At 41.4% G+C, this 26,295-nt stretch overlaps 1 protein-coding gene across 1 annotated transcript in view; it reads right to left on the bottom strand.

The window, feature by feature from the left end:
* LOC140202920 (BTB/POZ domain-containing protein KCTD5-like) overlaps positions 1-26,295 on the bottom strand; it is a 63,251-nt gene that overhangs the window by 4,284 nt on the left and 32,672 nt on the right. Inside the window, exons 2-5 of the mRNA XM_072268513.1 lie at positions 24,434-24,542; positions 23,817-23,908; positions 16,584-16,679; positions 4,357-4,482 (exon numbers count right to left, since the gene is read on the bottom strand). Of these exons, the coding sequence (XP_072124614.1) occupies positions 4,357-4,482; positions 16,584-16,679; positions 23,817-23,908; positions 24,434-24,542 (423 nt within the window). The remainder of the gene's footprint in view (positions 1-4,356; positions 4,483-16,583; positions 16,680-23,816; positions 23,909-24,433; positions 24,543-26,295) is intronic.

The raw sequence follows: 26,295 nt of genomic DNA, 5'->3' as shown, positions 1-26,295 counted from the left end.
TCCAAGAAGGGAATCATAGATATTCCTGAAATTATATACTGGTGAGTCTCACATTAGTAGTAGGAAGTTACTGGAGAGAATTCTTAGGGATAAGATTTATGAGCATTTGGAAAACTATGGCATAGTTAGGGAGCCAGCACGGCTTTGTGTGGGACAAGCTATGTCTTACTAACTTAATTTGAGTTTTTGATGAGGTGACAAAGATGATTGATGGAGGTAAACTGTGGGTATTGTTTATGTGAATTTTAGTAAGCGAGGTTTCGGAGGACAAGGTCCCAAAAGATTAAGACAAAGGATGGTGGTTGAAGGGACTTGTTCTGACTGGAGGTCTGCAATTAGTGGTTTTCCACAGGGATCTGAACTGGGGCCTCTGCTGTCTGTGTTGTATTTAAATGACCTGGATGAAAATGTAGATGGGTGAGTAAATTTGTAGATGATACGAAGATTGATGGGGTTGTGGATAGTGTAGAAGATTGACAAAGAATACAACACGATATAGATCAGTCGCAGATATGGGCAGAGAAACAGCAGGTGGGAGTTTAATCTGGCCAAATGTGAAGAGACACCTTGTAAAGCAACAGTACACTGTTAAGGGCAAGATCCTAACAGTATTGAGCAGAGGGATCTTGGGGTCCAAGTTTATAACTCCCTGAAAGTGGCTGCACAGGTCAACAGGGTGGTTAAGAAGGCATATGGCATGTTTGCCTTTATTAGCTAAGGCACTGAGTTCAAAAGTCATGAAGTTATATAGCAGTTTTATAAAATTCTAGTTAGGTTGCATCTGAAGTCAGATTGTCCCTTTACAGGAAGAATGCTGAGGCTTTGGAAAGGGTGCAAAACTTTACCAGGACGCTGCCTGGATCAGAGGACGTGCTATCATGAGAGGCTGGACAAACTTGGGTTGTTTTCTCTGGAGCGGTGGAGGCTGAGGGGAGATCTGATAGAGGTTTATAAGATTATGAGAGGCATAGATAGAGTAGACACAATATCTTTTTCCCAGGGTTGAAATATCTAATACCAGAGAGCATGCATTTAAAGTGAGGGGGTAATTTCAAAGGAGATGTGTGGGGCAAGTTGTTTTTTTTTTTACAAAGAGGGATGCATGCCAGGAATGTGCTGCTGGGGTGGTGGTAGAGTCAGATGCATCAAGGACTTTTAAGAGACATTTAAACAGGCTCATGAATGTGAGGGAAGTGGACATTGTGTAGGCAGAAAAGACTAGTTTAGCTGGCCATTTTATTACTAACTTAATTGGTTCAGCTCAACATTGTGGGCTGAAGGGCCTGTTCCTGGGCTGAGAAGTGAAGAATTCTTGATGATACTGAGCATGTGAACAAATAGGTGGATTGATGTTGGAGTAGATCCATGTTTTCCAGTCTGGGCACATCAGAGAAAAGTCGTATCAGCTCTCCCCTCTCTTTCTGCTTCCAGACTGAAATTTCATACCCCTTCCATTCTGAAACACTGAGCTAAAGGCAGCTACACAAATTAAAGGCCCATAACAGGTTCAGGAGTCGCTGTATGAGGCCGATAGTAACTGGGCAACCCATTGTGCCTATAATCGTAAACATTTCAGCAACATCTGGTACTCAGTCTGATACACATGGCAACAGGACACTTTTGTATTTTACAGGAGCTCTCTAACTTAAAGAAAGCTCTCTTAAAGTTGAATCTCTGCCCGTGCCACAGTAGAGCATGCAACAGCGGGGTAACACACAGCACAGTACTGTACTACCAGGCAGCAAGCATCCAGGCAGGGCAGAACAAGGCAAATGAGAGTTAGGGTCATGGATGGCAACTCTACAGAGGCAAGGATACACTGAGGGGAACTGAGAGGATCTGTGCTTTTTCCAGCAGATCACTCGTGCTCACCGGTACATTTTATTTCAAATTAATCTGAGTCAATCATATCGTAATCCGTCTCTTCATCGTCGCTCTGGATTCAGCATGCAGCATGCAGAAATGTAAACAGGAAGGAAAACATTGTTGTAGACAATTGTTTCCAAACTCAGGTCAAGTATGTCAGCAACAGGAAAAGTAAAAATAAAGATGCTCAAATAAAGTAGTGGAAAAGATTAGCTAAAAGTTACCTACTTTAACAAATTTGAACTCCAATAATTGAAAATCATCTTCCTCCTGGAGTTGTGTGATGGTGAAGAGGTGGATGCATTCATTATTACACCCGAGTGTGCTCAGATGGAGCATTAGCAAGCCCCTCACAACCCATATTTCACCAACACCAAGCTGAATGCTGCCCTCTGTGTTTATAAACTCCACCAGGGACCAAGCAGAAATAAGTACAACATCTGATTTTCTCATTCCTTCTTCGCTGAATACTTCATTGAGCCTGATTCAGTGGAATAGTGTAAGTTTCTATGCACCATCTTATTTAAGCACACAAACCACACTGGAACAGATTGTTTACTCATGCTTGAAACCTGGAGTCATAATCAAAACTGGAACAATGGCTGACACTGTAATTCACTGTTAAGTCTTTGACAACTGGCTAGTAACATCACTAAGGTGGAAAATGAAGTACTAGCTACAGAACTGCCTTGGGTGGATTGAGATGAAAACACCCCCTTCCCTCCTACTCCAAATGAGTGGCACAGCTAGTGGCTAGCCTGTCTCACAGCTCCTGTGTCCCAGACACAACCCTGTTTGCGTGGAGTTTACACGTTTTCTCTGTGACCTTATGGGTTTTCTCTAGATCTTGACTTCTTTGACATAGGCAAATGGGATTAGGTTAGATAAGCATTTTAGTTGTCTTTGTATAACTTCAGGATTCTATGACTCTAAAGGTTACTTTAATTATCCATGTTGAGGATAAAGGATTAAAACTGCTGCAACAAAAAAGACACAATAATCTAATTCTATAAACAAATGAACTAATGCTGAACACTGTTTTATAAAGTTGTGCAGAATTAATTAAAAAATAGGAAGTAGTTAAGCTAGTGAATTAGTCAATGATTAAATGCTTAAATATGTTCATATAATCCCAGCGCAGTGCTCAGAATAACATTTACGATTATTTTACTTAGTCACAGGGATGATTGGAGTTAGGATCACTATCTCTTCTGTCTGTTAGGATTTGATCTGGTTAGAGCTTTTCTATCCTTAACCAACCATTAGAGTCGATGGTGAACAGAATCCACAAACGCTGCTGACGGTCAGCGTGGACTTGGTGGGACAAAGGACCTGTATCCATTCTATCTCTCTCTGACTCTGTGATTGTAAACCAACATTGCTTTAAGATGTTCTGGGGCATAAATTGTTCCCTTATCTCAGTGCTTAGTTTGGCAAAAGAAACAATAGCATGTTTAGAAATCTCTGTAGACAAAATGCCTTCATGTTCATTGCTAAATCCAGCACTGCAATATGCAGAGCTCTGCACTACTACTATATGATAAATACCAGTAGCAAAATCAGCAACAGGGAAAGAATGACCTCTGTTAGAGAGCTCTCATCTGGGTACACCAGGAATAGATCTGGCAAAATAATGTCAAATGATATTTATTTATAAAATAATGAATGTCCATTTTCAATTCATGGTGAAAGTTGGAGCACATCACTCCCTGCATTTAATGTCTCCATAATGTACTCTTTGTTGAAGGGTGAGTTATACTCCCCTATCACATACACTCAGTGGCCACTTTATTGGCTACAGGAGAGGAACCTGGTGTGGTCTTCTGTTGCTGCAGCCCATCCACATGTTGTGCTCAGAGATGCCTTTCTGCACACCACTGCTGTAATGCGTGGTTGATTTACTGTCGCCATCCTGTCAGCTTGAACCAGCCTGGCCATTCTCCTCCCACCTTTGTCATTAGCAAGGCATTTTCGCCCACAGAACTGCCCCCACAAATTTTTTTTTTTGTTGCACCATTTTCTATAAACTCTAGTGACTGTTACGTGTGAAAATCCCAGGAGATAATCAGTTTCTAAGATACTTAAATCCCCCCGCCTGGCACCAACAATCATTCCATGGTCAAAGCCACTTAGATCACATTTCTTCCTCATTCTGATGTTTAATTTGAACCTCTTGACCATGTCTGCATGCTTTTGTGCATTGAGTTGCTGTCACAATTGGCTGATTAGATATTTGCATTAACGAGGTGCACAAGTGTACCTAATAGAGTGGCCATTGAATGTATAACCCAGCTCACAGAAACACTGGGCCCTCTGAGTACCCTGTGTCTGATCAAGAATGAGCTGTACAGTAGTAACCACTCTGTGCAGGTAACTCAGACCATCCGACGTCTTTCCAAACTCATTTCTGTTAAGGTTACAACACGGGCTGAGATGAAAACCTCAGAAATAAGCACGTAGGAAACTATAATTCTGTATAATTTCACTCACCTTGGCTTTTTCACTGGGTTCCGAATTTGTGCCATAAGGAGTATTATGCAATTCTCTGGAGACCACACAAAGAAATTCAGCCTGATCTTCATTTCCATAGTTGTAGGAAGAGCCCATACTGACCAGCTGAGAAGAAACAAGAGTGTGTTTACTACATTAAAATACTGGGATCCAAGCATGTAATCAGGGAAACTGAGTGATGTACTTTGATGAGTGTGACCCAACTTCCCTAAATAATGAATCAACACCTTCATCTTCCACACTTTAAATAAGTTATCTCCAGTAGGCTGTGCATATAAGAGGAAGGCCAAAGGGAGGGACAGATACAATGTTGATGCTCTCACTTTCCAGGGCTATAAGTGGTGGAAGTAGGTATAACTTTGACACTTGTTATACCAGGTAGGCTCAGCCACTTTTGTTTAGAAAACATTTAAGTGCTGGAACAAAAGAATATTTCACCAATTCACTTTCATAGCATGTCCATAGACCACCCTAACAATAAATATATGCATAACACCAGCTGATCCTCAACAAAACGCTGACCCTTACCTAGAGCATTGTCTCTCCAGTTCCTCATTTCCTTTTCCTTCCCTGCTTAGTTTTGCTACCTTTATTAGCTGCTTCTCTTCAATCCCCCATTCAGTGCTATCGCAATGCCTCAGATGGGATAGACATCGTAAGACTTCAGCAGTGCATTTAAATAGCTCTGTCACTGCAGGCCAATGAAGGCAGAAGGACAGGATGAAATAGCTGTGAAACAAGCTCTGACAAATGTACACATTAACTACCTTCTCTTAAAAAATAGCAAGAAATGATCAGTGGAGGCAATGATTTGTGAATTTAGCTACTGTCACACCAAAGTGCTCTAACTGTGAGGGCTGAATGAACCAAGCCAGGCTTAAATGTGACCATCTTTGTGATGAGATCAGAACCACAGCTTCAGTGATTCTGCAAATATCCTCTGCAGCTGTAGAAAGGCAGGGATCCTGCAGCTAAAGGCAGCAGTGACTGACAGTGGTTGATGCGGTTGACTGGAATCAATGAGAAGAGTGATGGCATCACACTGGACAAACATCCTTTTTGTGAAATGCCAAGTTTCAATTGTGGTTTAAAAAACTGCAAAGCCTAAGAAAATGCTTCTGTCTCAGATTGTACCTATAATTAGTGCCTCTGATTCTCTCATTGTTCTATAAATTTCTGCCTCAGATCATTTTTCCTAATTTCATTTGTATGAATAACCATTTTCTGTTCATGAATATTTTAGTGCGAACTTTTCTACAGCTACCCAAAGGCTGAGATAACAGTCAGTTAACAATCCTTTCACCATCCTTTGATGCCAGGTCTAGCCTATGGTTACTTCACTGCAAAGTCCAACAAAGACTGCCCAATGCTGCATTTGTTTGTGCAAACAACAGGAGTTCTGCAGATGCTGGAAATTCAAGCAACACACATCAAAGTTGCTGGTGAACGCAGCAGGCCAGGCAGCATCTCTAGGAATAGGTGCAGTCGACGTTTCAGGCCGAGACCCTTGAGATGCTGCCTGGCCTGCTGCGTTCACCAGCAACTTTGATGTGTGTTGCTGCATTTATTTGACTATTGTCTTGTAATCCTGGGGGGGAGCGGGGGGTGAGGGTATTGATTGAGACCAGCTCAGTTTCCACATCAAGACCTGTCCTATTATGAGTGGATGCCCTGACCCATCTCTCTCCTACGTAACAGTTGTTCTGTGCTGTGACCAATTGCTTTCTTCTCAGGAGCAAGCCGGTGATCAGGAGTAAGAACTCAAGCCCTACAAGGACTACTTTGTGAGTGGCAGTGGGATTCCTGGCCAATCTTCCTCGAGTAGAACTGGCCTATGATCTGGAGTTGGCCCTGAGGTCAAACACTTTCTATGTCCAATGTCTGTGATGAAATATCCTGATTCTTCAGGTTCAGCAGGGGCAGACCTGAGATTGTGAGTGTGATTCCCTGAATTCCTTCCAACAAGATCTGCAATTGTTTTTATATGAGGCAGAGATCATCCTGTACAGGAGGAAAACACTTTTTTTTTCTATTAATCAGGGTTAGAATGATCATCTGAGTAAAAATCAAAAATGCAGGTGGTGGAAATCTGAGGAGGTTATAGAGAAAAATTTTCCAGATTCGAACACTGCTCCCCCCCAAAAATGACTTGAGTTTTTCCATCAGTTTTGTTGCACCTTCCAGGTGAGCCCTGGTCTTATTGGTAATGTGATCTTTAAGGCATCAGCTCCTTATGGGACAAACAAAAGCCACCGGTCTGTTCATATCCAACATTTTAATGCCCTGTACAGAAAACGGAGAAAGCAATGTGGCAACCTCCTGTCTGGGTCACATTCCATCATATTGTCCGTTCCTCACAATAGCCACTACACTTTTTCCTTACACTGCAATCATTCAATGGAGACTTGGACCTTTAAAAGGTCAATGGTTTATTACCTGAAAGATAAATATATATTAAAAAAACATTGTATCTCTTGCAAAACAAAAAGGAGAACGAAGTGCACAGAATGTTTTTGCAACGAAGTCCCAAGAGAAAATACCTCTGGGATCAGGAATGAAGATGATTGTAAACAGGTTTACTCCAAAAATAACAAATAAGCACTACTTGTTTTTATATTCATGACACCAATACTGAGCTTTGGTCCTACCTAGTCAGCTTCAGAACAGGTAATGATTTTTAAGAAAATGGACCATACTTTCAGCATATGCTCAGGGTAACCCTGTGGTCTCCAAAGTGATCACCCAAACAGCAGTTGATTGTTCTAATCTGGATACTATATCATGAATACCAAATGCAATATACTAAATTTGAATAAATGGAAGTGAATTGCTGCTTCACTTGGGAGTGTTGAGTCCAGATGTGGGAAGGTATAGGACATCTCCTTTGGTCGTATGGGACTGTATCAAGAACAGAATGGATGTTGGTGGAGATGGGAGAATGAGTCAGAGTCATAACAGGAACAGCCCTACTAGAATGGTAAAAAGGGAGAAACAGAGCTGTTGATAGAGCTGCCATATTGAGAGAAGGAGAAGTTTATGAAGGATAAGCCATTGAATGTAGAGGCTGGTGTGGTGAGAGTGGCAGTAACAAAGCAGTAAATGCAGTTGAGGGTCCAGTCAGACATGATGGAGGCAAAAAACACAGTAAAGGAGAAAAGATTTCAGTAATATTGGTGCAGAAAATATAATCAAAGGAACAGATATAATTAAACTGAAGTTATAGGAAGCAGGTCAAGAAGAGGTACAGTTGGATTAAGATCTGTTGACTTACATTAAATATTGGTCATTACCCTACTCCCTTGGATGGGTGAAAAGGGTAGAAACAATTAGGGACGGACCACACAAAAAAGACAGAGGATGGTAATCAGCTGCAAAGGTGATGAAAATTGTTTCGTATGTATGGTAGCAGGAAGCTGCATCAATACAGTTGGGAATACAATACTGAATAAAGAAGTGAAAGAAGGGCCCAAGTTGGAGTGAAACAAAAATTGTCCATTCAATATGTCCCACAGAGAAAGGCAAAGCTCAGACCTGTGTAGGTTCTCAGTTACACAGTTCATTTAGAAGAGGTGAGTGTACTTAAAGTTCAAATTCAGACAGCTGAAGATGATGATGATGGTGGAGGGGGCAAATTTAACATGTGTTTAAGGAAGAAGTAATAAGCTTCCTGCTTTAGAGACTGGAGATACAACTGAGCCAGCTGGGATCAGGACAGCGTCGAAGGATATCAGAGATGCAAGTGTAAGACAATGGCTTAATGTTACGGTACGCAGGAAAGTATGAATGAGGTGGTGTGGGAGATCTGATATTGGGAAGTAGGGGCTATTTTGCCAAACAATAGTACTATCCTTGTCAGGCTTGATGCCTGTACTGAGATTGATGCTTACTGAATGGAGTTCCACAGGTTTAGGGAGTACAGTGAATAAAAAAGCTTCACATGAAGCAGCGGCACACAAACCTCCAATTAAGTGCACTACACTTGGTACTTACATCATGGTTTCCACCACAGTGAAGAAAGCAAAAAGAGTGGTTACCCCCATTCAGTCTGCAAAGATCATCTGGAATTTTCAGTTATCTGTCACTTTAATTCTTTTACCCACTGTGACTTCTTGCACTGTTCCAAAACAGCAACACTATAAACTCAGGGAATATCACCTTATCTTCTAACTAGGCACAATACAACATCCTAGACAAAATCTTGAGCTCAACAATTTCAGACACTAATCTTGATACAAGCTGAAAACACTGGTTAAGTTTTCATGAAAATTAATCAGCATGCATCTTTATCTTATCCCCTTCTGTAGACATTGTCTGACCCACTGAGTATTTCAGCAATCTGCTCAGTTTCCACCATTTGAATTCTTTGTATCTTTCAGTTCCAGTAGTGTTTCCTTCTTTACTCTATTCTTGTTCATCTTTATTGACTTTCACTCTGGCCAAATCAGTTGTGATTAACAAGCCCTCATTACCCCCAGTCAATCACCACTGTGTGTGATACTGTCTCTGTGTGTCTCCACCTTATCATCAGCATTCCAGTCCCCTCCTCCTTACACTTTCTAATTTTATCCCTATTCTGCAACCAGTTCTTATGAGAGACCATTGATCTGAAAATTGGACCATTCCTCTGTCTGACCTGCTGAATACTTGCAGAACTTTCCTGAGTTTTTAAAATTGGATATGGATTCAGTGTGTCAAACTAATAAGCACAGTGGTCCTACCCTTTCTCAGAATAGCAACAAATATGACCCAGTGAGGACACTTTAGTGAGTTTTGAATGAGCAAACTCATTCAGATTTATGGCTGCTCCAGTAGCAAATTCAAGTGCCATTACTGCATGTAAACCTCACGCAGTGTTGAACGGCTATTCCTTCATAGAATTCATCCATGAAGTCAAAACAGATTGCATCCATTGTGATGGTTATCAGGTGCAGGATGACTGGCTGATTTTCCCCTCCTGAGTTAGAATGAGTGCAGCATTATCACTAGTGACATTACTTAACAATCAGCTAGGGACTGAACACGTAGCATTGTTCAGTAAAACTCCGCTAATCCACTATCCAGCTTTTCGGAAATCTTGATGGTTCAGCAAATAGTTCAACAAATGATGTTTGCCAAGCTCCCTTTAACTCTTTGGGGTTCGGGTTTCTTCATTCCACCAGAATCACCAGCAGCTTTGCTCCAGAGTTTCTTTTAGACAATGGGAGGCCCTAGTTCCCATGCTTCCTTTATACCTACCTGGATCATATTTGCTGTGCTCCTTTTTAACTCAACTCACCTTGCATGTTAGCAATTAAAAATGTATTCAAATAGTGTCGAGGTGTTAATAGAAATAACATCCAACTATCCCGAAAAATTGGCTAATGCTGCACCAAAGACATGAATGTGCTTTATTCTTGGAGTTCTGCTGTATACTGTGGTCCCCACTACAGTGAGATAACTAGCCTCTATTTTAAAATGCAATGAAATTTTTAAAAAACTCCCATATATCATCATTACACCAGCCTTAAGGTGCATTCTGGCCAGCATGTGAATTCACGTGGTGAGGTGTTCACCCCAACAAAATTCAATAGTCTTTATTTTCCAACCAGTGCATGATTAGACATGCCTGGGGACATACAGCTGTTGCAGCTCTCCACCAAAGTTCACAGCGAGAATGTAAAAAACAAAGCAGGATCCATCTTATTCAAAAAGATGACCTTGCTCTACCAGTAAATCTTTCCATATTTCATATCCATATGTCAAGAAATATTTGAGATAGCCTTGTATTAGATAAGCCACTTGGAATGCCATCATCTTAATCTTCAGTTGCAAGGAATATGAGAAGTGTTAGCTTAGATATTTGGTCACTGGAGAGTGTACAGAAGCAGTATAAAGAACTGTAGGTGGCAATACTGTCTCACCTTACATGACATTTCCTTGCATGACTGGGCTGACATGCATCTCAGTTCTTTCCTACTAATTGAGAACAGCTTTACGAAGAACAGCAAAACAGTAAACAGCCAAGGGCATGCCAGGTGCACAATGACTAAACAGGTTCTGACATAACAGAAAAATGCAAAAATTATTGTCAAGCTATTTTCCCTAAAGAGACAGATCAAGCAGAGTTCACAAACCAACCTTTTTATTGAGAACATTAACCCCACATCAGCCAGGCTTCAGGTTCAAAGAAGTTGGTATTCATTACAGTGGAAAAGGACAGTTTAACTCTAAATAGAATCAGTATTGAAAGAGGGAACTCAGGCACATTACTGAAAGGAGGACGTTTTCATTTGGATGTACAAAGCAATTGTAAATACTTCCAGAGGGAGGAAGCCAAGTGTTTCAAGTAGGATGCTGATCTTATGAGGACTTCCCCCCAGAAATTCTCTTCAGAAGTGGTTAGAATTAGCCGCCCAAAAGACAATGTGTTCTTGTTCCCTAATTTAAGTAAAGGCAGGAAACACTGGAAACACTTAGCATGTTAGGCTGCATTTGTTGAATAGAAACAACAGGATTAATGACCGAAGAACCTTTGTCTGATGACTTGAAATGCTATTTCTGTTTCCTTTCTATTGCCTGCTCAGGTGGATATTTCCAGCATTTTATTTTTATTTTAGATTTTCAGAAGGTCTTTTTTCTTATACTGTACTTATTCACAAATTTCCTCTCTGCTAACATTATCATCTTGTTTGAGGTACAAGAGATTCTGCAGATGCTGAAAATTGTTGAGCAACACACACAAAATGAGCATGGGAGCTGGTTGAGTGGAGTCGCAGCAACAACCTCGCACTCAAAGTCAGTAAGCCCAAAGAATTTATTATGGACTTCAGAAAGGGCAAGACAAGAGAACACACACCAGTCCTCATCGGGGGATCAGAAGTCAAAAGGGTCAAAAGGGTGAGCAGTTTCAAGTTCCTGGTGTCAACATCTCTGAGGATCTTTCCTGGGCTCAACATATTGATGCAGTTACAAAGATGGCATTACAGCAGTTATTAAGAGTTTGAGGAGATTTAGTATGTCACCAAAGATGCTTGTAAATCTCTACAGATGTACTGTGTAGAGAATTCTAACTGGCTGCATCACAGTCTGGTATGGGGGGGGGGGTGCTGGGGGCTACTGCACAGGATTCCAATAAGTTGCAGGAAGTTGTGAACTCAGTCAGCTCCATCATAGGCATTAACTCCCTACCATCCAGGACGTCTTCAAGGAATGATGCCTCAAAAAGGTGGCATCCATAATTAAGGACCCCCATCACCCAGGACATGCCCTCTTCTCATTGCTACCATCAGGGAGGAGGCACATACTCAATGGTACAGGAGCAGCTTCTTCCCCTCTGCCACAAGATTTCTGAATGGGCATTGAACCCATGAACACTACCTCACTACTTTATCTTTTTTCTCTCCCCTTATTGCAATACTTATTTAATTTTTAATATATATATTACTGTGACTTACATTTCACAACATATGCTTGTGATATTAAATCTGATTCTGATTATGCTGGAGGAACTTAGTAAGTCAGGTAGCATCTACGGAGGGAAATAAACAGCTGATGTTTCATCCTGATGAGGGGCCTCAGGCCGAAACGTCAACTGCTTATTCTCTCCATAGATGCTGCTCGACTTCCTGAGTTCCTCCAGCACTTTGTTTACCTAGGCCAGTTGTGGAAGGCAGAAGTTGCTGGCTTTCCTCACCCTCCTTTCAGGCAGAGGGGCTTGGAGTGATTGGGCATCAGTGTAGATAAGTTCTAACAGATTTTAACACAAAGCAAAGCTGTGGGTAGAGCTTCAGCTTCTTTCGAAGCTGACACAGATTTTACACAATTATCAGTATTCTTAGAGATACACCAGAGTAACAGGCCCTTCCAGCTCAACAAGCACCCACCACCCAATTACACCCATGTGAGCAATTACCAATTACACCAACCGTCACACTCCCCGCTTCCCCAATTCTGACACTGAAACATTTTAAATCTCTTCAATTTGAAGTAAATAATTACAAGGAAAAATTATTTTAAAACCCTTTGCCTTCTGTAAGCTATGGATCACCACTGGGATCTCAGACTCTTCAACAGGTCTAACTGCAATGGGGCATGTAGAGGTGACATCCCAGCTAATTACACAGAACCCCAGTGAGATTAGGTCTCCATGTTAAACCCAGTGACATATTTAGACTCACCAATTCCTGCAGTAGTAGTTCCAGTTGGTACTGCCAGTAACATCCAGTCGGTACTGCCAGTAACATCCAGTCCATTCAGGCCAGAGACTAAACAAGGGGTTGGCAGCATTTCCTTTCACTATCTTCCATGAAAGGGATATTAGAAATCACACTCCCTCTCATCTGGAGATGAATATGATGGATTCTGTTTCTCTTTGGTGCTATCAGCTAAGTGATGCTGTGTGTGGCCTCCGTTGGTTGTGGTCGACCATGGGTACTGCGCCTCTGGTAGTCACTGGTTTGTCGAGCAGTGTCGACTGTGGCTTTTGAGGCCGATCCTGTGATGCTCTGACATACTCTGAAATAACTTGTGGACCTATGGTTCTCTAATATTTCAAATTAAAACACAGTACTCTGCATTTATATAGTAGCCTTACCGAAGTAATATATACCAAAATGATTTGGTATTCTCTGGGATGGCAGCATAGTAGTTAGTGCAACATTTTACAGTGCCAGCAATCAGGGTTCATTCAATTCCTGACACGTCTGTAAGGAGTTTGTACACTTTCATGGGACTATGTGTTTTCTTTTCCCGGGTGAGCCAGTTTCCTCCCATATTCCAAAGATGCATGGGTTAGGGCAACTAAGTTATGGGCATGCTATGCTGGCACTGAAAGCACGGTGACTCTTGCAGGCTGCCCTCAGCACATCCTTGGACTGTGTTGGTTGCTGACGCAAACAGCGCATTTCACTGGATGCTTCAATCTTTCCACGTACACGCGACAAATAAAGCTAATCTAATCTACTACCCGAATTCAAAAGCAATTAGGTTTGATACCCTTCAAGTATCTTGGATGAGTCGCTGCAAATCAGTTCATATCTCTAACAGCTTGGAAAAAGACCACAGTCTTATTGAACAAGACCAGAAAATTTATGACAAGAGACCATTCAGCCTATATGTCCACAATGATCAAGGGGATTTTAATCCCACATGCCAGCTCTTAGCCTATACCTTTGCAGATCAATATTCAAGTATACAGTGAAGTACTGTTTAAATGCGCGAGCGTTTCTGCAGTGAGTTCTGGACACCCACCACCCTTTGGGTGGAAAAAATCTTCCTCATCTTCCCTTTCTCTGAGGAGCAGAGGTGTTTTGCTCCATTAATATAGAGCTCTGATTGGTTATGTCGTCTCTCTACCATAAGAAAGGTATCATTGTAGTACAGGAACTGCAGCGAAATTTCAGCAGATTGACTGTTGTCATGCTTATCATGTATGAAGGGATTAAAGAGAGTAGGCTGTGCTTTGAGTTTAGAAAATTGAGAAGTTATTTTGCTGAAATGTACAACAACCTTAAGGGGCTTGACAGTCTAGGTGTGACTTGATGCTTTCCCTGGGTGGGTTGCTTGCTTTTGGGTCTCTCGCCAGTTTCATTCTCATTGGTCTAGACTTTGAGACTGCTAATTTGTAAATTACAACACTGCAAATCACTAATTATAAACTCTCAATATTTCTGCAACTATAATTAAGCCCTATATTTAAACTTAAAGCTTGTATTTCCATTCCCATTAGACTTTGCTGATTAATATACCCTTTGTTGACACTCTCTGTGGTGGCTGCTGGACTTCGAAACATGAAACAAGGTAAAAGCTTGGTTTTAGGTGATGTAGTTCAGAAATATTTAGTGCATTAATGGGATAAAATATGCTTATTAAGTTAATCAAACTGCTCTGGCAACATGCCAGAAATCATAATGCACTTCTGTGCCATTTTGTCTTCACTTCCAACTTTTTGTATAGCTCCTCTTGTTCAACAGATATGAAATGTTAAAGGGCCACTTAAACCACATAAGCAGTCATGTTCTCTCCCAACCGCCCTTTTAATCTCCTGAGCACAAAAATTAGTACAGTAGATCTTTCAAACGGATGTAAAGAGGTGTCAACAGCTGGAAGATGAACGATCCCTTACCCGCGTGTTACCCAAGCCTGTTGCAGCTTTCACCAAAACACAGTGCGAAGTCGGGGTTACCAACGACAACAGACTTTCCACAAGAATTGTGTTTCCAAACCTTATTTCATAACTTGTTATTTTAGGTCTACATATCTTTTGTTTACCATTTAAAAGTATAGAGATCAAAAGTTCAATGCTTTGAACTATTTTTCATGTTTATATGTTTATATATTTACATTTATTATGTTTTTTATTAATGTGTTGTTTAACATATTGTGTTGTTTTTGTACTGCATCAGATCTTGAGTAACAATTATTTTGTTCTCCTTTACATGTGTATATTGGAAATGACATTTAAAAATCTTGAAACTTGAACTTGAAACTTCACTGTAAAAAAAACTGAAAAATAGGCAAAGACTAAAGATACTGATATCAACACCTACACATCAACACACACAATTGATATCAGCACAGCACAGAATTGAAACAGTAATGAAAATTGACCTTTCAAAGAATGGAAGATGTTATGTGAGGCAGGTAATGGTAAGAAGCAGGGAGATAGGCTGTGCATTGTTATAATGAGCGTGGAGGGTATTACTGGGACACACCTCACTGCTGCTGTTGTGGAAACTGGTCTCCTCCCCCTTCACTTGCCGCGACACAATCAGCAGAAATTCTGACTGATGGTCCCGCCCATAGCCATAGGGGAATCCTATATTGACCAGCTGTAACAACCAGAGCAGAGTGTTTGTAACACTGGGTGAATTAAGAGTTCTTTCATTTCAAGTTTTCAAATGGTATAAATTATTAACATTTTAGTTACAGTTTCAGTGATGCAATTGTTCAAGAGCTACAAGAGTGGCAATTACTTAAACTATACACCAGAAATATTGAACTATAAACAAGTCCTCTTTATTTAGGATACAGAACGCTGTGTGCGACAGAACATCCTGGAACCTGTGGTCATTTGCTGAGAATCAAGAACCATCTGGTCCACAGTAACAAAGCACTAATGGGTGTTGATACCCACAGCTATTCAACTAGAGCATGAGAATTCAGGAAAAAGGAGCTAAAGATGAGGTTGTGGTGTTGGAAGAAGTGGGAGCATGTGGGATGAGGAGGAGGAAAGACTGAAGACCCTCCACTCAATGAAAAATGACTCATGTTACAGGATCAATTCCTGGCTTGTACTAAATCATCATATCAGCCAGATCTTTTTGACAATAGGACAGGACGGGGTTTGAGTCATGCCACATGTAGATGACAGATATTGCTCTTTCACAACATGGCCATCAAGGAGAGAGACATTGCGGGATTGTGGAAGGAGTGTCATCCAGCAGCCTTGAACAGAATGAAATGAGGTGGACGGACTAAACATCTGGAAAGGCATGCAGGATGGGGGTCTGTCTGGGAGAGACATCGACAAGCATTTCCTCAGAAAGAGTCCCTGAAGAGCAGAATCAAGTTGGCAGAAAGGAAAATATAGATAAAACATGACTATCTTTGGAGATATACAGTATGATGTGTGTAGCATGAACAACTCCCCAAGATTTAAAATCTTTATTTGAAACAAAAGTCAGAAATTCAACCCAAGAAATTATAGCTTCCCAACTAACCATTAGAGTTTGCTTAGCTGGCTCAGAAATACTGAACTCAATTTTTAATTGAATTTATCTGAAATTATTTTCTCACAAAGCAAATGGAAAATCATCAGACTAAGTTACCTCAGTTGCATTTGCTTATATAAACCCAAACTCAAAGCTTGAATTGTGCAAGGGATTCTGGGGAGCAGGAAACAGCAGCTGCCAGGAAAGAATATTTGGATTTGGAAAATTTAAACAATCTACAGGTAGACTTAGTCAGAGACCAAGAGATATTTATTCAATTCCAAGTCAGAAATGTCAGCTGTTTGCCCAAGTATACAATGAATCAAGAATTAGTTCAAGAAAATGGTATGATTTTAATCCGTGTTTGGTGCAGACAACTACTGCTAAAGACCTAGCTGCCTATTTCTAACAGTGTTGCGTGGAGGACCAAAATGGAATAGATGCTCTTGATTGCTCTCAACTACAGCACCATTTTTGATTGATTTTCAGTTGCAGTGAATATCTTAACATTCCTACCTGTTCAAACTTCCATCCGTCAGACATTGTCGACACCATCTGGGTGAGTTCTTCTTCTTGGCACTGAAGCACTCTGTAGACATGTTTCATTGGGATCTGAGGGTTACAGACAGAGAGAATTGAATTACCCCTTAGATCAAAGACCCATTAAAGAAAATGTTAGGGAATGCAAATTGGAATGGCAAATTCCAATAACAGAAATAAGGTTAATCAAATCTTCAGGAAGGACAAGAATATGAAAAACATAGCTGGATAAAGATGAACACAAGTACAAATTATTTTTGCAATATTTGCTCCTCTTTGTGCCTTGTGGCACAGTGGGCGCCAACCTTGCCATTTCTTCAGACTTTGTTTTTTTTTTTTACAAGGCCGAGTTGCTAGCTCAACACTTAACGCAGCCCAAATGGAAAGTGCAAAGAGCTGGCTGGACTCACACCCGGGGCCACTTGCTTCAAAGTCTGATGTGGTTGCCACTATACCACTGGCCAGCATTGTATCTACAAACTTGTGACTCATTGCATTGTTGACTAGTCTGTAGAGAATTGTAAAAATTTGTCAGCTCCATGATGAGCACTAGCCTCCATAGCGTCCAAGGAGTGTTTCCTCAAAAAGACAGCATCCATCACCCAGGACATACCCGATTCTGATTTTAATACCTATTTAATCGCCTTGAGAACCCCTTCTCACTACCCATTCTCAACCTCTTACTTTAAATTCAAAGTCTCTTTCTTCCCCCGACCAACCCCTAAACACTCAACTCTTAATACCCTGTGCACCAACTCCTAATTTCCCAAATTTCTCCATGTGACTATATACACACACACACACACACACATATATATATATATATATATACATACACACACACACACACACACACCTGCCAACAGGGAGGAAGGTGCGAGCGCATTAGATTCCAGTGAGGTATATATTAGATTTCCCTGATAGTTCAGGTGGACAGTGGAATGGATGGCATTTGATGTTTGGCTTTGCTACACTTGGGTAGAAAGCATATTTTTCATGAAAATAGTCATTCTCAAGTGGCTAATTATTATATGGTGATAATGAATATATTTTCATTGAACAGATACATTTTGCATCATCAAAAATAAGTTCCTTATTTGTTTTGCAATGTAAGGTGACATTGTCAAAGAGGCGCAAGTATATTACCTAACAAACAAGGCAACCGGTAAGATGACAGAAGCAGCAGCTTCTATGGGGCCAACCAAGGTGTTAATGTCTTTTCTAAAAACGTATTTTTTATGATCACAAGACCCTGCTGGACATTAGGAACTTAAAGAACTGCAGGTCTACCCCATCAGCAAGTTGCTCATTGGTGGAGAAACTGTTTAATTGGTGAATGGCAGAGGAGCTGTGTGGCCTCGGTTGTAGTGAGGACTGGGCCTTAAGCTGCAGTGTCACCTGTTTGCAGCCACCCATGAGCGAGGCAGTCTGTGCACTCCACTGGAGTACTGGAGGTGGTGCTGCTTGCAGCGTTCGCTCGGCAGAAGATGATGTATTGTGTTTGATTACAGACCGCTACAACATTCATGGACTCAGGGACTTGGACTGTATATATTTTTTGTGTGACTATATTTCATTGCTGTTTTATATGTGCTTTGTGTGCCTTGTGCTGTGTATGACTGTTGGTAAAGTGTTTTGCAAATTGGTCCCCTGAGTAACGTTATTTAGTTTGGCTGTATTCATGTATGGTTAAATAGCAATTAAACTTGAACTTGGCAGTCCTGAAAGAATATTTTTGATCACAGATGCTCTACCATTTTCTACTGCCCTGCAATATGGTCATTATAACATACGACTAAAAAAAATGACCTTTTATGTTATTCTAATTTTGGTCAGACTCTGTCTCAAAGGGACACGGATTTTCACTGTCTAAAGCAAGAACTGAAGACTATTTAGTTATATTTCCGTATCTGCAAGAGAGGCCTGCTGAGAAACTTTGACATAAGCTGAATTCAGGACTTAGTCTGACCAAATAAGCAGCACAATACCTTTATTAAAGTATGGAGTTTAGCTGCCTCTGCAGAAGGCAAGCTTCAGCTTTTCTTGTGCTCTCAGCTGACTTGGCAGTTCCTGATCAGCCACTTCTCCTTTTGCACTGTAATCAGCACTTATATCGACTGCATTAGTCTCTTTCAGAATTCTGACAGTAAAATCTATTTTGAACAGTCACTGTGGTATTCTCAAAATGAATTTAAAATGCTGTTGTGGCCTTTGTACTTAAATGGTCACACTTCTCTTAAATGCTAAAAACATTCAACACATCCTTGCACACTAATTTACAAAACAAAAGCTCCTATATCCAAGCTTATAATCCTGAATATACATATACAAAGTGGTATTCAATATCTACACAACTTGTTGCGAATTTGCTTTCCGCTCCTTACCATTCTATCTCTCTGGGTTTCAAATTCAATCTATTGACTCTGATCAGCTTCTGATATTACTGTCAATTCTTCACATAAAAGGCCCCGAAAAATGGACTAGATATTTAGAAACGAAAGAAATTTGGAGTATATGGTGGAAATATGCTTTTTAAATCTTTAAATTCTCTAAGCCTGACATCTTTCCTGGGGAAATTGCTGGTATTTATACCTTATAGTCACCAAACAACTGATACTAGAACGTATAATCATCACAGTGATATTCGATTCTGCGCTTCCCGCTCCCTGGAGTACAAATCGATAGTAAGCAATAGAAATTTAAATTATAAGTCATAAATAGAAAATAGAAACAGCACAGATCAGAGTTAGGATCCGTTCAGCAGACTTATCACAGTTGGAAAGAAGCTGTTCCCAAATCTGGCCGTACGAGTCTTCAAGCTCCTGAGTCTTCTCCTGGAGGCAAGAGGGACGAAAAGTGTGTTGGCTGGGTGGGTCGTGTCCTTGATTATCCTGGCAGCACTGCTCCGACAGCGTGCGGTGTAAAGTGAGTCCAAGGACGGAAGATTGGTTTGTGTGATGTGCTGCGCCGTGTTCACGATCTTCTGTAGCTTCTTCCGGTCTTGGACAGGACAACTTCCATACCAGGTTGTGATGCACCCTAGAAGAATGCTTTCTACGGTGCATCTATAAAAATTAGCGAGTGTTTTAGGGGACAGGTCAAATTTCTTTAGTTTTCTCAGGAAGTAAAGGCGCTGGTGGGCCTTCTTGGTAGTGGACTCTGCTTGGTTGGACCAAGTCAGGTCATTTGTGATATTGACCCTGAGGAATTTAAAGCTTTTGACCTGTACCACTTGCGCACCACCGATGTAAATTGGATCCGCTACTCCTTTTGAAGTCAACAACCAATTCCTTCATCTTGCTGACGTTGAGGGATAGGTTATTGTCTTCGCACCATGCCACCAGGTTCTTAATTTCCTCTCTGTACTCAAACTCATCATTACCCGAGATACGGCCTACAATTGTTGTGTCATCAGCAAACTTATATATTGAGTTTGATGGAAACTTGGCTACACAATCATGGGTGTACAGTGAGTACAGCAGGGGGCTGAGTACACAGCCTTGAGGGGCACTAGTGCTCAGAGTGATTGTAGAGGACAGCTTGTCCCCTAATTTAATAATTAATATTAAATTTTGCACTATACCATTTAGATTCAGATCCATTTATTTATCACATGTATATCAACACATGCACTGAAATGCATCATTTGCATTAACAATCAACACAAGGTAATGATGTGCTGGGTGCAGCCCGCAAGTGTTGCCAAACATTTCACCGCTCTTTACCATCAACACCATCTGAAAACGATGGAAATACTCAGCCATCAGGTAGCATCTCCGGATACAGAAATTTGATTAGTGATTCAGATTGAAGGTGTAGAAGTTGCAGAGAAAGAGAGACAAAGAAAGGAGACAACAAAGGGAATCCTGCAATAGGGTGGAGATCAAGAGAGGGGTGACTGAGGGAGAACAGTGAGTGTCTGTTAATTGTAGCTGATCGGTCTGGAGGAGGTATTACAAGGTAGTGAGTGAAAATAGAGAACACAGGAGAAAGAAAAGCAACACATCAAATTGAGAAATATTCACTGGCAATGGTGAAAATCTGGAATAAAACAAAGTTGGAAATACGGCAATTGTGAGAAAAATAAAGTTAACGTTACAGATTTACATCCTTTCCATGTTTATTTTAGGACTTTTATGCCTGAAGAATCCTTCATTATGTGAAAACTTCTTCAGGGTCTGGTCGCTTTTCCATTATTTTGTTACTAAGGCTAAGTGAGAAGTGGACAAGTGGCAGACATGTAGCTTATTGACCCATGCTTTCAGGTTAGAATCACAGCAGATCTGGTTTATTTGACTCGTGATTGTTGGTCAGTACTACTCTGCTGGTTTGTCAGTGGGAACCTGCTGTGTTCCCCATGCAGTAATGTCATTGCACAAACACCCATTCCGAAGTACATAGTTTACAACCTGATGCCACCATACTTATGCACATTGCTCTCAAAATGGTGGTCTGCTGCTGGGCAGGGGTGTACAGCATGTTTTTTTTCCAGGTCCAGTTGTTCCAAGTTAATTACTGAAACTAGTGAAGATATCTTAATGGGATTAATCATCAGAGCTTTCTTTCTATTACTTCAGATCGTACAGCAAGAAGTGAAATGTGCAACCCACCCTTCATGAAGTGAGGAACCATATTAAATAAAATCTATTGTTATACTGAATGTTAATCAGGGGACAACTGGATATGATGTGCTCAAATATGCCAAGTCCAAAGTCGATATTCTACTCCTCTAGCATACACTGGACTTCACTAGAACTAGAAGATTGATGTTCTGCAGTCTTTGGATTCTCCAGTGTAGAAGAGACACTAAAGAGCACCCAATGCAGTATAGCAGACTGCATGTGGTACAACTGAATTAATATTTCACTTGAAGCTAAGATTTCGTGGATGATTCGCAGACAAGGCCAGTTGCCGAAGCCCAGAGACTGTGAATCTCTGAGAGTCCTCTGGGGAAGTCCAAGACCCAGTGTCTGCTAGTCCAAGTCTGCTGGAGGCCGGAGGCTGAAGATAGCCTGTCTTGGATTTTAGAGGACTGTGTATATGCATGCGGGGATGGGAGGGATCAATGGGGACGAGTGTGCCCTTGTTGATTTGTGTCACGTTGTATTCTGTGTTGTTCTACCAAGCATGGTGGGCATACTATGTTGGTGCTGGAATGTGTGGTGATCCTCGTGTGCCGCCCCCAGCGTGTTGCTTGTTAACTCAAATGACACATTTCACTGCATGTTTCGCTGTACATTTGATAAATAAGTATGAATCTGAACTTGAAATAGGAAGGGAGGGTATAAAAAAAAGAAATGTTGTGTCCCTTCCCTCACAGCTTACTCGGAGTCCACTCATCTCCGGAACAATAATTTGGCCTCAGAGAATACATTGATCAGACTCAAGGGTTAAAAAGATTAACCCTCTAGGCTAGGTTGCATTAACTTGACTCGCAGATTCATATTTATTTATCACCTGCACATCAAAACATACAGTGAAATGCATCGTCTGCATTAACCACCGGCACACCCAAAGATGTGCTGGGGGCAGCCAGCAAGTGTCACCATACATTTCAGCGCCAACAGAACATGCTCACAATGCTTGGCAGAACAACACAGGATACAAGAAGCAACAAAACATGAACAATCCAGACCTCTGTTTGGCCTGCAGGCTTTGATCCAGACCTCCAATCAGCCTTCAGGAGACCACCCGTCTCCGGCCCGTCTCTGGCCCGTCCTCTAATTCCCCCACATCACTGTCCCTAAACTCTAACTCCCCTGTCCCAAAACCCATTCCTACAAATCTAAAAAATACTAAGCCTGAGATACCACCTTATGGAGACCACAGCTTGCCACCATCTTGCTTTCACTCAAGTTTAAAAGGTGAAAATCATTCTCAACTTTTGAATCAGTTCTGCAGAAATGATTCATGAATTCTACAGCACTGATATGAATAAGCTATTTCATTAGTAGAAAATATAGATCCACGGCATAATCATAAAAGCAATAATAGGCCATTTGTGAGCAAAATCTAAAAGCACTTTTCCACACAAATAGTAGAGACATTCAGGAATCTCTTCCCCCAACAGCCTGTAATATGGAGGTGCTTACAATTCTTTTCGGCAAATTTACGTTTGTTTGTTTGACATGGGTGATCATGGTCTTAACTTGACCATGACTGTTCTTGGCAAATTTTTCTACGTAAGTAGTTTCCATTACCTTCTTCTGGGCAGTGTCTTTACAATACCGGTGACCCCAGCCATAATCAATTTTCTTCAGAGATTGTCTGCCTGGCGTCAGTGGTTGCATAACAAACCAGGAATTGTGATCTGCTCATCAATGTAGAAATACAAAATCAAGGTTCGGGGTGGGGGGTGGGGGGGTGGGGCGGGGGAAGTGAGGGGTGTGCTGGTCTATAGGGCCATAAGAAGGCAAGATGTAGATTAAATATAAAAACCTAAACTGGGACAGGGAATGGTAGTTTCTGTTCCAATGTTCCTAATGAAAATGTAACTTTAGAAGGGGAGGGGAGGGAATGTCGACTCAGACCACGAGAGGCCTGCGGCGGCCATTTTCATGCCTTACAAGGTGCAGATTGGAAATCTGTGTGGGGCGCCACTCCTCGCACAGACACTAGAGCAATGTGTGGTTAAGTGCCTTGCTCAAGGGCACAAACACGCTTCCACAGATGAGGTTCGAACTAGCGACCTTGAGATAACGAGACAAACGCCTTAACCACTTGGCCACATGCCCAATTCAAGTTGCCAAGAACTTTAGAAGACCAATAACAAAAGGCTAAATTTGACCATTCTTAAGAAGTAGTGCCGCTAGACAATATATTTAACATTACTGGGAATACAGTGGACATTTATTCAATTTTAGAATCTGCCTTACCAGTAAATCAGAAGGCTGAAAATCTAATCAGTTGTAATAATGAAGCTACAGTAGCTATTTTGCACATGGCAAGTATAATGGCAGGATTTTTATTTTCAGATATGTGGCTTTTAAACACTCAGTTGGACAGAATGCCTGCATTATATTCATGTGTCAAATGTGAGACTTGATTCCCCAAAATAGCAACCATAGAATATCTCGGGATGCCCTAAGATGGGCATGGAGATTACTATAAAAATGCAAGTCTTTCTTCAACCATGTTGTGTTCCCAAACTCTCCCCACTAGTCCTCAAGAATAATTTCACATTTTTGGATGAGGTTTCTTTTCACTCACCGGTGATGTTTTGGTGTCTCTTTCTCTTATCCTGTCTTTCACTAACTTTATCAGTGATGTGATGTTGTAAAACTCTGCTTCCTCTAGTACACCTGAAAGGAACAAAACAATAATGATGATTCTAAATTATAAACCCTTGGAGAAATTGAAAAGTTCCTTGTAATCATAACTTAATTCTCAACTCTTGGGGTGAAGACAGTTTTAAAATACTGCTTTTTACACTGACGCACAAATGATGACGCATCTAAAGCCTGCCTTAGGAATAACATCCCAGGCAGAACAAGAAAGGATTTAGTCAAACTCAAGGCTGAGTCTGGTCAGTCAAAAATCTGCTCCTGCTGCATTTTTAATAAAGGTGCATAATACAGTTAAACAAAAGCTGGAGTTGTACCAACAGGATTTAGGGGAAACAGGTAGCGCCACCACCCGGGTTTAATTCCACCGTTACCTGTATGAAGTCTGTACGTTCTCCCCGTGACTGTGTAGGTTCCCTCCCACATTCCAAGACGTATGGGTTAGTTGGTCACATGGTGTAACTGGGCAGTGCGGGTTCACTGGGCCAGAGAGACCTGGTACAGTACTTTATCTCTAAGCAAAACAAAATGAAAAGGACTTGCCTTCCTCTGCTAAATCTTTATTAATAACCAGCTTCCCATGCCGCAGGTAGTTCAGGATTGGGCCAAAATAGGTGGGATCTCGGTCTATTAGATAGGCACCAGTATCATCCTGAAATTCAAACACAGTCACCTGGTTACAAAAATACTATACTCTGCAGGTACACTCACACACGTTTTTTAGTATACCAATTCATTTAAACTACAGGTCCTCCTCAGGTTATAAGTACCCATTGTAGGCATAGCTCGTACAGAGTTTGGGAGACTGGTAGGATTGATTTTGCCAGCTATCGCAGGTATCCTTTGCCAAATGGAAATTTGGTTTCTGTCTGCATATCTGATTTGTGGACTATGTGGTTTGCAAACAGTTCACAGGAGCAGAACCCTGTCATAAATAGGGGAGGACTTGAATTTAACTTTCTTCCCATCTATCTTCCAGCATACATTGAAATCGAAACGTTCATTAATGTAGACTCTATTGTCCACACCACAACTTGATTAATCCATGAACTTGGTCATGTTCCAATTTATAGTCTGCACAATATTGTGTTATCAGATACAGGTGGACCCCGTTTTCTGAACATTCGTTTTACGACACCTCGTTGTTACGAAAGACCTACATTAGTTACCTATTTTCGCTAACAGAAACACGAGGAAATCTGCAGATGCTGGAATTTCAAGCAACACACATAGAAGTTGCTGATGAATGCAGCAGGCCAGGCAGCATCTCTAGGAAGAAGTACAGTTGACCTTTCGGGCCGAGACCCTTCGTCAGGACTAACTGAAAGAAGAGCTAGTAGGAGATTTGAAAGTGGGGGGGGGGAGGGAGGGGGAGATCCAAAATGATAGAAGACAGGACGGGGAGGGATGGAGCCAAGAGCTGGACAGTTGATTGGCAAAAGGGATATGAGAGGATCATGGGACAGGAGGCCTAGGGAGAAAGAAAGGGGGAGGGGGGAAGCCCAGAGGATGGGCAAGGGGTATAGTGAGAGGGACAGAGGGAGAAAAAGGAGAGAGAGAAAAAGAATGTGTGTATATAAATAAATAACGGATGGGGTACAAGGGGGAGGTGGGGCATTAGCGGAAGTTAAAGAAGTCAATGTTCATGCCATCAGGTTGGAGGCTACCCAGACGGAATATAAGGTGTTGTTCCTCCAACCTGAGTGTGGCTTCATCTTTACAGTAGAGGAGACCGGGGATAGACATATCAGAATGGGAATGGGACGTGGAATTAAAATGTGTGGCCACTGGGAGATCCTGCTTTCTCTGGCGGACAGAGCGTAGGTATTCAGTGAAACGATCTCCCAGTCTGCGCTGGATCTCCCCCTCCCCCTCTCAAATCTCTTACTAGCTTTTCTTTCAGTTAGTCCTGACGAAGGATCTCCGCCCGAAACTTCGACTGTACCTCTTCCTAGAGATGCTGCCTGGCCTGCTGTGTTCACCAGCAACCTTTATGTGTGTTCGCTAACAGAAGGTGTTTTCACTGTTACGAGAAAAGGCAGTGCACGCCTGAGCAGCCAAGCTCCTCCCCTGGAACTGCATTCTAGCCGGCATTGCTTAAACAGGTGCTTTATCTCGATTTATTTTGTGCATCTGTTAGCAAGACGAGTTCTAAGGTATCGGAAAAGCCTAAAAGAGCTCATAAGGGTGTTACACTTAGCGTAAAACTAGAAATAATTAAGCGTTTCGACCGTGGTGAATGAAGTACGGACATTATCCGTGCGTTGAACTTGCCTGCGTCCACCATTTGCACTATTGTTACGTAGAGAGAAAGAATTTTGAAAGCTGCCGATGTTACTGTTGGTTCTGCTTGTAGCAAAGTGGTCTCTCTTAATCTGCATCCAATAATGGATAAAAAGGAAAGT

Source organism: Mobula birostris, chromosome 9, assembly GCF_030028105.1.
Source record: "Mobula birostris isolate sMobBir1 chromosome 9, sMobBir1.hap1, whole genome shotgun sequence".
Taxonomy (NCBI): domain Eukaryota; kingdom Metazoa; phylum Chordata; class Chondrichthyes; order Myliobatiformes; family Myliobatidae; genus Mobula; species Mobula birostris.
This window is presented reverse-complemented; position numbering and strand designations above follow the sequence as displayed.